General features: G+C 37.2%; 1 protein-coding gene across 2 annotated transcripts in view; it reads right to left on the reverse strand.

The window, feature by feature from the left end:
• Positions 1-6,328: 6,328 nt before the first annotated feature.
• POLR3A (RNA polymerase III subunit A) overlaps positions 6,329-18,152 on the reverse strand; it is a 33,138-nt gene continuing 21,314 nt past the window's right edge. For both annotated transcript variants that reach the window (XM_036385756.1, XM_036385755.1), the window contains 10 exons: positions 16,299-16,385; positions 16,131-16,213; positions 14,566-14,736; positions 13,910-14,003; positions 13,697-13,789; positions 13,085-13,249; positions 12,263-12,427; positions 11,792-11,923; positions 10,410-10,542; positions 6,329-8,362 (listed from right to left, as the gene is read on the reverse strand). In XM_036385756.1, coding sequence (XP_036241649.1) covers positions 8,214-8,362; positions 10,410-10,542; positions 11,792-11,923; positions 12,263-12,427; positions 13,085-13,249; positions 13,697-13,789; positions 13,910-14,003; positions 14,566-14,736; positions 16,131-16,213; positions 16,299-16,385 — 1,272 coding nt within the window. In that variant the 3' untranslated portion in view covers positions 6,329-8,213. The remainder of the gene's footprint in view (positions 8,363-10,409; positions 10,543-11,791; positions 11,924-12,262; positions 12,428-13,084; positions 13,250-13,696; positions 13,790-13,909; positions 14,004-14,565; positions 14,737-16,130; positions 16,214-16,298; positions 16,386-18,152) is intronic.

Here is an 18,152-nt window from a genome sequence, read left to right on the forward strand (position 1 = left end):
CCTGAACTGATACTTGACAGTGACACATGGATTTCTGTTTACAGAAATACCACATAAATTTGATATGCTTCTGATTGGAGAAGAAATTTTTACTTTTAATATTGCAGGGTATTCCTTGGGCAGGAGAGGGGAAAGATTTTTGTAGGAGGAAAACAAAATGGGATGAGAGCGAGAATAAACTCAAAGAGAAACCCTCGTACAACATTGCTATAGTCAATTTGCTCAGACAAAGCAGACCATGGACCAAGATGAAACTTAAGACTGAAGGGTGGTTAAAATCACAAAAACACTGGACTTAACTAAAATCAGCTCTGAAAACAGTAACAAATGTGAAATGAAGTAACTCCTAAATTACACTCTCATTTGAAAGGCAAAAGTCTCTGCTTCAGCCTACGTGCCTTGGAGGGATGGGAAAGGCATCAGAGATTTCCAGAATGAAATAATGTCTCAGCTTGGCACAGTGGCAGCTGCATTACCAGCTTCCACTAGGTTTGATCATCCAGCTTAAAACAAACTACAGATCTTCAACCTATCTTGTATTTTTCCCACACATAACACAAATGTAAAAATTAAACATTCAGCAGTTCAAGTTAGTTTTTTTAAAAGAAAAATAGCACAAAAATAATTTAGAACTTAAATTTTTATAAATACCAAGATTTGTTAGAATTGAACAACAAAAAACAACTCCCAAAACAAACAGAAAATCCCCACTTCCATATTAAATGGAAAAGAGCATATCCAGCACAGCCTAGAATAAGGAGAAACATCTGAGACAAAGGCCTGAGTGGCATAGAAGCCTTAAAAAGAATTTAGGTTAAAATTATGCTTTTTGAATCAAGTCTGCAGCAATTTAGAGAAGTGTTGTTCAACTGTTTGAAACTTATAAAGATGGATTAACTGGTGGGAGTTTGATGGCTAGAAATATTTAATATAATGCATATATCAAAGCTCATCCAGTTCTGCTGAGTTCTCTAATTGGTTTCCAGGGGACTTGGATTAAGCCCCAGTTTGGTAATAAAAAGACTATGCAAAAGAATAACCAAAATAAGACGTCTCCAAATCTGCTAGGGATATTTCATAAAGGATAAATACACTTCATCAGCAAGGCAAGCCAAATATTATCCTTTTTATCATGGGCTATTTGTACTCCTAGAATTTTTTCCCCCTTAACTCACCTTCAGAACTGCCACTCTCCCCTTCCAAGATCATTAAAATGGCAGCCTAGAGCTTCACTGCTTTGCCCTCTCCTTTTCCAGCTGAAGTCAGTGTCTGCCTTGCAGCTGACTGCAACAGCACCAACTATTAACCTTTCTGACTTTCTTTGGAAGATGAAAGAATGAAAAGAACTACACACAGCAGATGCTAATCGCATTCTTTAATCCCCACATCCTGTCAACTAAGTACTCCTTCTAACATGTATGTATGTTTTCACAAGCATAGTCCCTTCCCTCACCTTGATGATTCTCTCATCTCCTCTCACAATCATAATGCTCAGGCAAGACTATTCTAATTTAACAGTCTTTCACAGACTGAATCTAAAGTACAGAGTCTAAAGATTTCCCCAGGTCTTCATAAGTCTGTGGCAGCAAGAGGTCACTCATTCTGCATTTGCCAGCTACTTCCCAAGCTGCTGTGCTGCTCATCCTTCCCCACATTTATTTTCAACAGAATACATACAAACACGAGCAAGGCAGAAGATATTTGTGCCAGCTAAGTAGGAAGGCTGAAGAAGAAAGCAGAAACAGGCTAAAGACAAAAGTAAGTGGAGATCTAAAGGCCTGAATACAGTTTCTGCTTATAAAGAGCACATGAAGCAGGGATGCCTTTCTTTTCAAAGTATAAATATATTACCTTATATAATAAGGTCATTTTTTTTTTCCAAAAGTTATTTGACCATAGCTGTAATTTTGATGGCAGTAGATTTCACATCCAGATGTGCTGAGGAGATGTTTCTTCCTTGAGTGGTTTAATTATCCTCCAGGCAAGTGTTGACAGTAACCTTGCATGGCTGAGCTGAATCCAGCCAGTGGCACAGTATGGTTGACATAGCACTGCTGCAGGGAAGCAGTGTCACCAGCAGTGACAGTCACTACGGCTCCAGAAGGGAGGAATCTGTGGGAGAAACAAGGACAAGGAGACAGAAATAAATGCAAAGGGAACTAGAAAATGCACAGCAGTAGCATTAGTCAGAAGAACTATGTATCTCCTGAAAAATAAAAGTTTAAAGAAAGTCTCTGATGTAACTGGAAAATATTTGCACGAGTGGAAAATCTGGAAGAATGGCATATAAGAAAGGGAGAAAGTTACTGTGTGGGCTTGTCAAGGTACCTACAGACACAGCAGATATTTTAGCATCACTGAACTGGAAAAGTGCAGGGATCAGGGCAGAGTAAGGGGTGAGGTGTGTCCTTCCTTCCCATGAAAGAGATCCCCTACCCACTGTGCCCTACAGAAATGAGTCACACACTGTCCCTGCTTCAAACCTGCACCATGACATGGCCAGAACCACCCTCATCACTCCAAACACCATCAGCAGTTTACCACAGGGGTGCTGTCAATCAATCTGAGCCAAAGAATCCCCTCCCGGTGACACATCAGGATGAATCACACCACACTAATTAATTCCCAGAAACCAATGAACCCTGGAATCATAAATCAAGAACAGTAACTTCAAAGTCTCTCAACTAATTCTGGCATTTTCTGGGACTCATGACGTTTACCAGCACAATTTCATTATTGCTTTTGCATTTCTTGGCAGTTAATTTTCTTTATTTTGCTTCTAAAAATCTATATAATTTAAAATATAAAAGAGATGCCCACTGAGAAAACTGTCATATGTATCAAAAGATTAAGCAACCAAGCTACACTTTCACAAAAAGGAGAAAAATATGGTTAATAATCCAGGTACCTACTGCTTTTGCAACAGCTTCATTTCAGGCCAACACTGTCTCCACCAGGCAGCACCTCTGTCATGGAGAAGAACCTGGTATGAAATCTGGAGGGGACCCCAGCTTTCTGTGGATCCTAAAAGCCACAGTGAGAAAGTGCAGAGGAATGGGTAAAAGAGGATGTGTGGGTGCCTATCTGGTTCTAAAACCAACATTAAAATTAAGACAGCTTGCAGTGAGTGTCTGCCACCACAGGGCTATGATCAACAGCAACATAGAATACATAGAACAGCTTTCCTTCACAGATTTCCTTGAATTACCTGTCTGCTCTTCATAGATGTTGTCACCTCTCTTCTAGGAAGAGACACACGAAAGGAACGGATGTAATTTGTAATTGAAAGTAATTGATGTAATTTCTGTCTCTTGTCCCAGTAGCACAACTTACATCTTATTAAAAACACCTCAGCTAAGGATTTTCTAGGAATATTTCTGATCTAACTGCAGGTATTAACACATTTTAAAAGATTCCTATTTGCCTGCTAATTATAGATACAATTTCCCACATGAGCTGTACCATAACTCATCAGGAACAGCAGTTTTTACACTTAACAGTAGCAATCACTGTGGTTCAGCAGCTGTAATTATGCACAGTTGGTTGAAAGAGCTTTATAACTAAACAGATACAATACCTGAAGGACTTAATTGAGGGTTACTGCTCATTATTAACAGTCATCTACAAAATTAGTGATGATTTAACTACCATTTGTCACAGCCACTAAGAGCAATCCCCAGGACAAATGACAAAATCTTAGTTCTCAGGAATGAATAAATACCTGCCCTTTTCCCAGCTATTTCCATTACTTCACTAGGACTCCATAAAGAGATTATGAGTATCTGTGTGTCACTTTACCCAGCTGCCATCTCTCTTTCTTCCCCAAGCAGACCTGAATTCCTACTCTGTTTCCACACACACTTGCTTATTTCTGCATTTCCTGTCTTTTCAGTTGTCTTCCCTCTATCCTCAACACCTGCAGAAACCACCATATTTTTGTACATCAGTCCTATCTACTGTCTTAGGTTCTGAAAGGAGCATGCAATTATTCCTGATCCTGAAGGCTTGGACTCACAGGACAGACCCTTTGGATGAAGAAACACCTTTTACCATCTGATGCACACAGAAGTAATGGTGGTGGTTAAAGCAATGCAGTATCAGAGCACCTAAAGGCCCACAGAACTCCCAAGCACAGCCAGCCAATGCCAGGTTCTCACAAATCCAATGGGAACTAACAAACTACAGGCACCCTTGTGGCTTTCAGACATTCAAGTGGAAGTCCTCTTCCATAAATCTTGCTGGTTGCAGCTGTCTATACAGAAATATCACCTGTTTAATATTATTTCTAGTCCTAACCATTGGTCTCTTGCATCAATCGCATCACCTTCAAATGTTTTTAATGGAGCCTTGCCTTGGAGTTGTGCAGCAGCTGAAGGATGTGAGACACTCCCAAGGCAGCTGCCAGAACTGCACACTTCAGAGCAGCTCTGGGAGCTGCATTTCAGTGCCTGCTGGAAAGGCTGAATGCAGACTGGAACAATCTCAGCTGCATGGAAAATGCTGCTGCAAAAGACATGTCCTCACTCACTGCAGATTCCTGTGCTGGCACTGTACAGGAGTAGCTCATGACACTCTTTTGGGAATGATTATAGCCTTTACTGACATACTGCTTTTTGGGTGTTTGTTTTTTAAGCCAGATAGACAAATGATATGAAAGTGAAAATTCTACTAATTAATGAAAAAGCCTATGTGGACTCTACTCTCTCCCTCTTATGAAAATACAGTCCCTTCATCTCCTTCCTTAGGTACATCAAAATAAATGTAACTATGAGAGGGAAACTTATGTCGAGATATTGCAAAAAACCCATTTTCAATAGAAAAAATAAGCTACTCAATGCCTCTTTCCTCAAAAGAAACCGCTGCTCTCTAGTGGAAGATGATGGTATGACCTAATTCCATTAGAAGGAATGTTACACAATTTTCATTTTAACAGTCAAAAGAAATCTGGATTCATTTTCACAAGCACTGAAACACAAAAGTAGCAAGACTTGTTTGTTTTCCATGACTCTTTTGGATTGGTCTGTGAGATTTTTTTACTCATTCTTCAAGATAAACTTGCTATGCATTTACATCAGAACCATAACCACATCCAAATAATCTGCCAAGTATTGGTGCATTAAAATATTAACATATCTTTTAATTTGGTGCCTTTCAGTTTTTCTGTTCTTAGACAATATAATAATGAGCCAATTGCTTCTGTTTTTTTGAACATATTGAATTACCAACAGACTTTCCTAGGTCTGAATTCAAAGCTTAGCCAACCACTTTGAAAGCGGCACAGAATAATTTAGGCAAATATGCAAAAACTATAAAAAACTGTATCCTGTTTGCTATGGGTTTCTGAAGACATTGCTGTCTACAGGCACAGTGATACAAAACTGAGGCATTCCTATTGCAGTAATTCCTTCAACATCTACTGAAACAGTGAGAAATGCTCAGACATCAAGGAGTCTTTGTCCTGAAACAACCCATTTTTTTCTACTTGTAGTTATTTATAAAACACAGCATTCATATGCTTTCCTTTGCTTTTGTTCTTTAAGCAAGATAAGCAAAAAAGGTAATGGCCCTCTATACTGAATTTCTTCAAGTTATGGACCAAGGCAGCACAGCTCTGGATTTACTTCCAACTTGCCATAGTCATAACAGAAAACCTATTTAGCACACACAGCTGTTTTCTTCTCTCTCTGCAGATAAGAGATGTGTGTTAAGTAGTTTCCTGATAAACACACCAAAGTGCTTCATTTATTAAAAAGTCTAAATTTGTTTTAAAACAAATGGAAAAAATGAAAGCAGGATATGGATATTCAAAACCAAAATTATTTCTTGAAAATTTACACTTAACTAATTTCAATTAGCACATTAATGGAAAAGAGAAGAAAACGTAAAAATAATATTTATTTTTTAAAAATTAAACCCAAACTAAGGTTAAAAATTTTATTCAAAATGCAAATTTTAATATTCCAAAGTTCCATTTCTTGACTGATAAAACTGATGCTTAAAAAAAGCTGCTTATGAGTAAAATCCAACAGCTAATTTGTTTACTGACTGTGCAGAGAGCTCAAACAATAATTACTAATTCAGAGTGCTCTTGTAAACAATCTATTTTTGGTTGGAACACTCATGAGGCTCAGAGCATGCTCTAAGGACAAGACATAGTGGCTTCATGCAAGATAGGTTTTATATTACTTATTCATTTATGTTATAAACACCTGAGATTTAAGCTTAATAAATCTCTACTGTCTAACTAACTACACAAAGAAATGGAGGTTAGCTCATCCATAAATTAAGCAAATAGAATATACCCATAAATAAACACAAGGGTCACACCTTCTTTACCTCTGCCTCTTTTTATTGTCATATTTAAGACAATGATAAAAGATGTAATTTCAGTCTTAATTTTAAAATATACAAGAGAGTAAACCCAGCATTTAAGTAGCTCATTTTTCTATATTTACAAAAAACCAAACCAAAAATCCCCCCAAACCAACCAAACCCAAAAATCAAAACCAACCAAATAAAAAACCCAACCAATTAAAAATTGGAAAAAGGAAAGATGTGGTTATTTGTTCCAGTACAAACTCCACCCATTTAGACCTTGAAAAGAAACTTTAGTCACAAAAATGTCAAGCACTATCAGTAGAATTTCCCCTGAGAAATCCCCTGATACTTAACCACAGGAAAGGTTTATGGGCTTGCTCTCCATGAAGCCTTTACCCATGTTAAATTTACATCTTGACAAAGTAATAGACAAATGAGTAAGTGGCAATCTCACTGAGATCACAAAGAAAACTTGAATTTATTCTGAAATTTCTATTCCTAAAACAGAGATAGCAAAATATATGTAACTTTTAGAGCAGATAATAAATGCACTGCATTCTCCATTTTCACCCTGCCAAAATCAAGACAAACGTAGATCTTAGCATCACACCAAAACCACAAAATAATTTGAGAATAGCTGTGTTGGATTTCATATGAGATCTTGCCTGCATGGAGGATGAATTAAAAAACAGACACAGTGGCACCTGAAGACTTAAACCAATAGATTTACAGTCTCTGAATGTAGCCTTACACTTTTGGTGGACATAAAGACAAACTGCAGCAAAACTTGTTCATTTTCAAATGCTAGAATACTCAGCAGCCTGCTTTTTCTTCATGAGGGGACAACTTCAACTTTTTTCTTTACTTATTTCTCTTCAACTTTGACCCATGTCATGAGCACACTGAGTATCCAAACACTGCTGAGAGAACACTACTATACTTTCCCTCCATAGGACCACAATAAATTTAAACATACTACACTGAAATTATTTGAGATCTTATTCATTCTGATGACTGCTTCAGTGGACTACAACTAAAAATACTTCCAAATTATTTCATGGCAATGCATAAAAAGAGCATCTGTTCAGTTTCAACTCTATATAATAAAACTAAAGTAGGTTGCTCAATGATCCTGCTCAATTAGGAAACCTTCCCAAAACTAGGACTGCTCTAAATTACTGATTCCAGCAGTTAAGACAGTTGCTGTCATATGAAAAACTATCTATAACTTGCAATATTCTTACAACAGTCTTCTCAGAATTTACTAGCATCCATAAAGTACAGCTTCTTGTAGATATGGTCCCAAAACAGAATCCTGGGGAGGACAATAATTTACTGGATAATAACTTGGGATAAAGAAAAACTCATTAAAGCTACCAAAAGCAAAGAAAAGGATTTCAAACACTTTGAACAGTGCTCCTGAACTCACGATGAATTAATCACAGGCTAAGTTCCAGCTTTCTGAAGTTTCTGTTCTTAAAAGCTGTAGACTGACCTCTGCAGCTCCTGCTGAAAGAACATTTCCAAAAGCATTCTGGGCAAGCTCACAGAACTCTCCTGCAAATCTCATTTTGTTTTTTAATAAAATCTGAATATACATTAAATAAATATTGAGTTAATAACAGCTTGTAGCCACTGTGGGTAACCGCAAACGCTAACACTGTCACATGAAAAACAAAATGTCATCAGGTGAAAACCACTTTAAATTTGTTTCCACTCTCTGGTGCACTCTCTCAGGGTCAGTACTAACCACAGGTGGTGAACATTTGGGCAATTCTTTTGATATAATTTCACTTACCAATTCCCTATGAGACACACAGAACCAATAATACACTTAATTTAAATAATGTTTGCTGACTATTTCTTGGTTTGCTATCTTGTTTTCTGTCCAAGTGCTATGTAATAATGGGAATATGAAATTCATTATGATCAAATATCAGAGGCCGCCTGGGAGGGGTTGACTCTTTGTCCGCTTTGTGTAACAGTTTAAAGAGACCTGTTCCAATATTCATTGGAATTCCCATGATGATGCACTCAGAAACACCTAGGAAAAAAACAAAACAAACACCGTGAACATTTGAACAGTAAGGATTTACAAAACTACTTTCATTTGCCCATTCTGTTTTGTGTTACCTACAAAACAGAATAGGCAAATGGTTGAACTTCACAGGTAAGGACCAAGGCCTCTTCACTGGACAAAGTAAAATGTCATAGTCATCAGACCAGTACATTACTTAAGATATATGTTACTTAACAGTGTTAAATTCTACAGGAAAAACTCAACCTAACCTGAACATCTTCTCCAGTAATGAAAGCCCTTCAGAAGGTTTTTAGAGAAGACAGGTCCCATGCAGTACTCCTAGCAGAAGATGCAAGGCAAACTTACTTCATGTTCATTCTCTGACTCAGTGCTAAGGCTTCAGTCAAACTTGGCAGGGTTCCCTTGAAACCTCCCCAAGTTCCAGTGAGAAAGGCACAGAACCACTTGAGCTGTAACACTCCTGGCATTTTCACCACTCAAGAAGTGCTTGTTTTGAAGTGAAAGATTGAGTCTGCCCCAACGATTTTTGATGGTTATAACCTTTCCACTGCAACGTGCTGACACATTTATATTCCAGATCTACCAATGTGCATGACTTTTCTAAAGAACATTCCACACTCAAAGCAAGCTCTCAGATATCAGTGTTTCTCTCTCAGCATGCTATTATGATCTAAATGACATTTTTGTGTGTTCTCAGGAGTATAACTCAATTGTCCTTCACAAAAATGTTTAAGAAGGTAACAATAAATAGCTGTACATTTGAATACAGAGAGGATGAAATAAACTGGCTTAAAATTCTGACTTGATTCACAATTTGAATGTATACAAATGAGGATTCAGAAAATACTGTGCACAGAGCACTGTTTGAAACTGGCTACACTAAGATCACCAAGATATACACACAGGTATATCTACTTAACTTTTGCATAACACATGCATGTTTCTTTATTTTGTTAGTATCAGAAACTCCCAATTCAGCTCCAGGACAGTAAGTATTGCATAAACAGATTTTGCAAAGAGTAAAACCTGCTTTACTTCTTTTCTCCATTTAACCTATTAGACTTTTTAAAAATTCAGTCCCAACATACATGTAGCTTAAAGGAGAACAATATCTGAAAAGAATGGGGGCAAAGGCATTACAAAAACCCAAAATTATTTCAGTTCCAAATATCTGAGCACATGGCAAAAATACAAAAGAAAGAGACAAACAGAATACCAGAACTCATTGACTGGGTTTTCTGTTTGCTGTATGTATGTGGGCATGCATGCACTTGAGCATATGTAGCCATATATTTTCAAAATTTAGCAGATTCTTTCATGAACTCACTAAGATGATTCAGTGGCTGCTAATGTACTTAAATTTAAAACTCAGGAACAGATACATTTAAAAAGAAATTTCTGACAACAAGTATCTTGTCTGCTGTTACTGAAGTGAATACTGATAAACAAGACTTCTGATTAAAAAACCAAAGACCGACAATATTAATCTATTTTGATTAGAACTAAATGAAGATTTGAAAAACTTGGCCCTTCTACTTATTTCTAGGTACAAGTGCTAAATGACCTAAGCAATCAGGTAAGAGTATAATCTTCAGCTAGGCTGAGATGTACCTGTCCCCCTACTTAGCAGGAATGAAAATGAAATCTAAATACTGAGTGAGGTACTAGATGCATTCAACAGCTCTAGGTATTAAAGATAAACAAACTTTCACAATTGGAAAACCAGAAGTATTGATAGTGAGACAAATTTCCTGGTATTTCACTGAGATCTAGGGTGAGAAATAAAACCAAATTACTCAAAGTCTACTTCAAGAAACATCCAGTGAATATCCAACTGACTTGAAGATCTCAGTCTGAGATGAGAGGTACAGAAACACAAAAAACTTCCAGGACTTGTAGAATGAATTAGCCTCAAGCCTGAACTTAGCCTGAAGTTTTTGACATACCAACTGAACAGAAAGCTTAACAAAGACAGAACTCCAATGCTTTGAAGAGGTTTTACAGATGCTGGGTAAGGACCACAAACTGTAACAGACTTTGCAATACCTACCACAAACAGAATCCTTCTGTCCAAAGTAGGCAGCATCAAAGAGATGGTCTGCAGTCTTTTCAAAAGAAGCCAGCATCAACACACTTTCCTTCATTTTTGCCAGTCCAAACCTGGTAATGCCCAGAACTTCACCCTTGATTGATGGAAAAACCCAAAGAGTAAGCCTGAGTAAATAAATAAATATACTATCTACAATACAGTATTGTCATAATACACTGATTCACAGTTGAACATCCTGAAGGTTAATAGTTTGGTAGTAATGAATATTTACATAAAACAAAAATCATACTTCATATACAATAGAAGCTGGTATAAATGGCTAATAGCTCTTGAATAGATCTTGAGTATTGAACACATTGAAAGAAATGTGGCCATGAAAAAAAACTCCACCATTATAAACTGGCTGCTGAGCTACAAACTTCAGTGGGGTCTGAGAGCACTATGCTGAATCTACTGCCTATTATCTACAGATAAATCTGACTTCAGCTGCCAGGAGACCACAGAAGATGCTAAATCTTCATTTTTTCACTCTCCAGAAAAAAAGGTAATTAGCTTTCTAAACTAACTTGACTTGTTTGTTTCTTACTTCTTAGAAACATCCTGATTATATCAGATTGCACATTGAAGCCTAAGTCAGAAGTTCAGGCAAAAGAATGCATGGTAGGAGCCTACCAAGTTTAAAACATGGCACTCTGATGCCCTTTTCTACTGCTGTGCTGCAGCTTCACAGGGTCACAGCCCTGGGGACTGCTGCTGCTCAGTACAAAAAGCTCTGCAGTTTGGGAACAAATCAGAACTCCATCCATTTCATCCAAATTAAACCCTTGCACTCTGGCAGGCAAATTGCAAAATCTTACTTCACTAAGTGTACTCAACTCTAAAAGCCATATTGGATGTGAAAGAAAAAAATCAATCAGTAAAGAGCAGATGATTTTGTACTAACACGTTGAATAAGACTGTTCATGTCAGCTGATTCTATGTGTAATGTCTGTATACTTTGCCTCACATATGGTGCAGCTGTTACAAACCACTCCTCGTGGGGCTTTCTGCACAGCAAGCCTTAAACTGCATGCATGGCTACCCAAACAGTTGTTTTTCACACCATCATGTTTAGGATTCTTATTTTCAATTATGAAATTTTCATTCCCTACTCATTATATCAATTTGTTTCCAGTCAAAATACATCCACCCTCTCGCAAAGAACTGGAGTAATTAAGCATTTTGTGTAAAACACAAATAACAGTATTAGGTCAGCTCAAGTTTGAATTCTTTAAGCCCAGAATTAATTTTCATCTCCTGTGCTCACCCACCCTTCTCAAACATGATAAAATTAATTTGTTTAAACAGGGCAATGTAACATTTAGAAAAACCATAGTACAAACCTTGTAAGTCATTAGATCAGACAATAACATGACATGTCGCCTGTCAATGCTCATGCCATGGTTCACCATCGTGTACTGAATCTCATTGATAATGGTTGTCCGAGCAGCTTCAATTCCCAGAGTTTTCTCTACCTACACAAGAGATTGTTACATGATTGTTCCATGTTACACACATGAAGAACCACGTGTTTGGAGCAAGTACATTCCTGGAATAAATACCATCTGATAGCATACTGATATTCCATTTCTATGGCTACTCTTTTAAACTTCTCCATTTGAAAAATATTTATAGAAACAGCTTCTTTGTGGTGAACAGTGCTGCCACTGAATTATTCTCCTGTGTTAATGCATTCTGACATGTATTAGTAGAATCAGGCTTCATTCCATTACAAGTGCTGCATCTGAGCACAAGCAAACACTTGTAATAAAGATGCTACAGGGAAAACCCCACAGCACTCATTTAGACATTACCTCATAAGTGTTGTTAGAGGATGTTTTTGTTCCTTTCACTCCATGAGTAGCCATAACAGCTCGTAGATTATCACCTTCAACCAGAAGCTTGTATTTCTCCTTTCCACTTTGTTCATCAACGTGAATGACAGCTCGGGAAACCTCTGGTATGCCTTGCACTACAACCTTCAGAAAACAAAAAAGCCCTCGTAACTTTGATGTATGCAGTAACACAGTACATAAGGGTAACACTTACCAGCATTCAAACCCATTGAGAAGGTCTCACTCAAAACACATATGAGTAAGATTTCTTGCTCTTAAATACACTAGTGCAAAACTGACACACTGTAGTACAAACCTTACTCACTAGCTACATTTTATATTGTATGTCAGACATGCCCACACTCTGGCTTGTGTGTCTGAATGGTGGCAGACCCATACAAACCAAAGGGCAAATTGCTAACAATAAAGGTTCCCTTATCTCTGTTTTTAAAATCCAGAGTAGCGAGTCTCTTCACAGTAAGCTGAAAAAATGACAGATAGTGTCATGTGGTTCAATTTGAGATACAGCTGAAAGCAGATGTAACTATTTCATACAACTGCTGCACTTGGAATGCTTCAATAAATGTTGTAAGGAAAATATCAAAGCTTCCATTTTACTTACAAATATTAGTAAAGGATGGCTGAGTTTCAACAGCAAGGCAGTACCATCACAACCTAAGAGTTACTGACCCAGCCTATCATCACTGTCAATACTGACAAGAACTATTACATCTTGACACCATGTAAAAGTATTACTACTGATTACCTCCCACAAAAGCATGAGACAGCCTTGGCTTTTACCTTTGGTAGGTCTTCCTTGAGGGACTGCAAGACATAATACATGGAACTCTTGCTATTTTCACGAGGGGTCACACACACAACTGCTTCTCCATGCACAGCAACATCCCCAGGCTTCACTCTGAGCTTGGAGACGCAAATCGAGTAGCGTACAGTCTCGGCATTCACCTGTGCCAAAAGGCAGCCAGCAGACATCAGGGTTATCACAGCAAGTAGCAACGTGCTCAAATAAATGGAGGCATCTTTCAACAGATCATAAAAAGGAAAAATGTAGGGAAAAAAATCCTCAAATAGTCGCTTCTAAATTAGTCTTATAAATCACATGAAATAGTATCCTATGCTGAGGGTACCAGCCTGTACATTAACCAATGGACAGAAATGGCACCCCTGTGTTTAGCAAAACACCAATGTATGTTCTCTCACTTCCAAATAAAGGGGAAATTATCGACTTTGCAAGGAAAAAATACCAGAGACCCTTCCAGATTAAATGTAGCCACACAACATCTATCATTCACTTCCTTTTTTTTAGCTTCCCCTGGTGTGATTACTGACTCAGGATTAGGACACCCTTTGTGAATCCAAGGGTATAATCTGTGTAAGAACTGAACAACTCACCTCTAATCTCAGCAGCCTAATGCGCTCTAAAGACAGCTTCACTAGGATGAAACAGTCATCTGGAAGAAACACTTCCTCAATATATTCAGAAATCTTTAAGAGACAAGGACAAAACAATTAGCATGAATAAATGGCTAAAAGTGCCATTGGCAATTGCATTGCAATTGGCTAAGGCATACATTTAAAGCATTAGCAATAATACAATTTTCTTACCTCTCCTAACAAAGTTTTCTCAATTCTTCCTTTAACCAGACGGGCAAAATCAGGATCATCATCTTTGTCCAACTGTGCTGTTATAATAGGGGTGCTACAAGAATAAACAAACACACATGAAAACCCAGGGAGGAAATTGCTCAGCTAGAATAGAGATGGCAACTTGAATTCCAGCCTGCCTTATGGAATTTCTCTCTTATCTAGAGTAGTATTTAGTAAGATAAAGAGATCTACAGCTTCCTCAGTTGTATTTAAAAATTACTGTTCAGTTACTTCAGGCTGGTAAAAACAAGCAAACACACAAGTACTAGTGACTGCTTTCATGGTATATGTTATTCTAGTAATATTTAAGCATGGCTTCATGCACACCTAGGTATGCTTTAAGTAATGCTAAGCATCAGAGCACTTGACAATTGGTGAGAAGTCTAAGGAAATATTATACTTAAATAATCACTTTCCTTTATTTGATTTGCTCTGTGGGCTTAAGTATCACAGTTGGGCAGACATCAGATTTTTGTTGTTTGAATATTTGCATTGAATGGTGTCTAGTATATTCCTCAAGACAGGGAAATGCTATCATGTATTGCAAATTTACCCATCAGGTTTCACTTGGGCAAAGGAAAAAAAAACTCAAGAGATCAAAACAACATTTGTACCTAATAGCCTTTGAAGCATTAATGATTTCTTTGATTCTTGGCACACCCAAAGTAATGTTCATTGAAGCAACACCAGCAAAATGGAAAGTCTTCAGAGTCATCTGTGTGCCAGGCTCACCAATGCTCTGGGCACAAAGAGCTCCTACTGCAGAACCAGGCTCCATCTGTGCCCTAATTAAAAAAGAAATAGAAGGAGATAAGGAACTGAATAAGACATAAGATCCTAAGGAAACAGCAACAGAAACTATTCTGGTAGATATATGAGAAGTTTGTTAACATATTTTAGTAAAAAAAAAACAAGAGAGAGGCTAAAAGGCCACCAATACTTTAAGACTGATCTCCTACAAAGCAAGAAGATGCCCTGTCATCTAAGCATTCCACAGATTCAGTATAACTTCCATTACAGATTACAAAATGCTTGTCTTCCTCCTCCTAAACATCAAGCACTAGATCCAGCATTCTCCCTTCAGGGAAATACCATATGCTAACATTTACTTATTACAGTAAAAGTGATCATTCACATCTAAAAACACTTAAGACAAATGTAAACAAGTACTCCTAATAAGGGAAAGCAAAAAAGTGGTAATTGCTTTAAAATAGTTAAGAATTTAATATATACATGAATTTTCTAAGAGAATAAAACATTTGGAAACAATTCATGCGATAGGCAACAAAAGGAGAGATCGCTCATGGCTGCATGTGAATGTCCAAATCAAAAAGTCTAAGGAAATGAAATAAATCTCAATGGATAAAGAGATTAGAGCATCCACACCAGCATTATCTTGGTAGAAGCCAAGAATAGCAAACAAAAGGATCCTATGAGGGCATAAGAGATCAAAGAACATTTTAAGAATAAAGTGTGATATAACTCCTCAGATTGTGTAGATTAAGAATAGCTATCAAGTTTGATTTGAATTTGAAACTCATCTACTTAGACTTGGTTCTGCATGGACTCATTGAAGGTATTCAAAAACCTCCTGCAAGAGGGGGAGGAAGGAAACATGTCTGGCAGTGGGTGTAAGAATGTGAAGTGTTTAAACAATATCCTCCCTTACTCTGAATCGTATCACTTTTGGCTTTTACCAGAATCTGCTGTCAAAACACAGTCTGTGGGTACAAGAAATGAGTAGCTAAATGCTAAAACTGCTTGTTGGTATGATTACTATTACTTTAGAAGGAAGGTGCTTAAACACAAGCAGCTAGCTTTGCATGCCCAAGGAACATAAAATGAAACATAAAACACTTTTTACAATGTAAAAGGATACCAAAGTTTGTTAATGAAAGGATCTGATTTTGACTCAAGACAAAGGTAAAAATCCCACCTAGATTAGGTCTCTAGAACTTTTGTGCAAGACCGTCTTAACAAGCCCACCCATAGACAGTGATGCTTTTACTTTGCATCCCACCTTTGTCTTGCAATGTTTATGTCATTGGTGCCAATTGTTTCTAATTCTTTCTACTGCATTCACAACAGAACCAACATTCATACAGTAAAAACAGCAAAAGACACTCAGATGTTACCAACAAAACAGCAGCACTGAGAACACAGCAGGGTAAACACTCACCTCATGTATTTGTCTCTACAAGTCTCTAGAAACTTCTCTAGTTGTGTTGGAGTAATCCTATCCAACTGATATAAAACTCTTGGCTGAAAAGAGAATGGAATAGTTGGAAAAACAACAACTTATGAAGATGGAAAAGAATGACATCATTACCCCACTGAAATTATTTACCTCTGTTGTGCCATTGTCATTAATTCCATACTTGTCCCTAGTTTTTTTTATCTTCTCAGAAACACCTTTGATGAATTTTTTAATTTCCTGAAATCACAGTAAAACCACAGTAAGCAAAGACACGGTGTCCATATTGAAGTCTTGAACAATAAGTTATTTACTTTAAGCTCCAAATATTTAGAATAAATTAATAATGCACAGTATGAAGAGAGGAACATCAAAATTCAGACAAACACATACATTAGAGTTTAGCAATCCAGATCCACTTGGGTGTAGCAACAAATCAGTAGCAGCACATGAGGACCGGGGTCCATGCTGAATAAAAGCATCCTTCCTGAGCACACACTGACAGGTGAAGATAGCTGACTTGGGTTGACCCTTCCTACCCACCACTTACTCAAAGTGATTTAAAAACTCAAAAAACACCAACTCAGAATCCTTATTTTTTGGCAATACTGACACAAATACATTCTCACTCAACCCTCACTATTCAAAACAGTCAAAATGGAAAGACTATGGCAAGAGAACAAGTATATGAAGTATATCTGCTGGATACATATCAGAGATTTAAGGTGCACTTTCTTTGAGAGAAAAAAGCTCAAAACTATTATATACATGTATATAATATGATTACCTAATATGATTCAAATAACTCCTCTAAGCTGTGGAGAGGTCTTGAAGATAATTGCATTTAAGAGGTCATACTACATAGACCTTTCACTCTCTTACCATGCTTACCCAAAAGAAGTTGTAATAGTCTTTACTGGAGCATAAACTGAAACAATACTGTTAGAAAAATATCCAACATTTATTCTGTAAAAGATTATTTGGTCATTACACATTGGACACACACATGTACACTATAAGTCATGAAATGTGAGATCCATGATTAAACTCTTCGACAAACATGGACTTGGTGCAAGTCATGACCATCACACAAGGTTATCAAAACCAAAATATAAACAAAAAGCAAGAGGAAATCCTTCCCATCTATTTCAACCATGATTTAGGAAAGCCTCTATAGAGAAACAAACACTTGGATTTTTTTAGAGTCCTTTTAAACCTTTTCTACCCCATTAGTCTTACCTAACAAACAGAGTGATGGTTACACAGCATCACCTGTTCTGCACTTGGTACTGGACTCCTTGCAACCAGCACAGTCAGCTAAGCACTGGCAATTACTTGCAAAAATGAGTGCTTATCTGAGGGACTGCCATTTGTTTTTTCCACAGCTGAGTTCATAGAAACATTATGAAAACATTTCTATTACATTCTAACAGAATTCTCCCTCAAAAATAACATTCTTATGGACATTCAAGGTATTTCCAGAAAGTACATTTTTTTCCTGTGAGTACCAGAACCGAGTTCAAAAGGAAGAACAGGCAACAGAAGTGGTGCTGGAATGGATGCTCCAAAGTCGCTTCCCCACATGGATGACAGGATGTATTCTTATGTTTTTGCCCCTTTTTTCTGCCATGCAATAAGTAGCATTATACACAAATATACTTGGACATTTTAAAGGCTTTTGACCACAACATATTTGCAAAAAACTTATAATGTGATTTTTTTCCTAAAGTAAATGTTTAGGCAATAATATGGAATTAGAGTTTAATCTTTTCATTACACATGCATAAAAAAAGCCATGTTGCAGGACTTGCAGAAGACTTTTCCTCTTTGACAGTGCCCGAGTTCCAAAGTACTTAAAAAAATCCAAACAACTCCAACACAATACATCAGTTATTACATATAATTCTGACTAAGGTAATCAAATTATATGCTATTTCCATAGACCAGAGTCAAAAAAGGTAGAAGATAAACCTCTGGAAACTTATTTTTATTGTAAAATTTTTATTC

The sequence above is a fragment of the Molothrus ater genome, chromosome 8, assembly GCF_012460135.2.
Source record: "Molothrus ater isolate BHLD 08-10-18 breed brown headed cowbird chromosome 8, BPBGC_Mater_1.1, whole genome shotgun sequence".
Taxonomy (NCBI): domain Eukaryota; kingdom Metazoa; phylum Chordata; class Aves; order Passeriformes; family Icteridae; genus Molothrus; species Molothrus ater.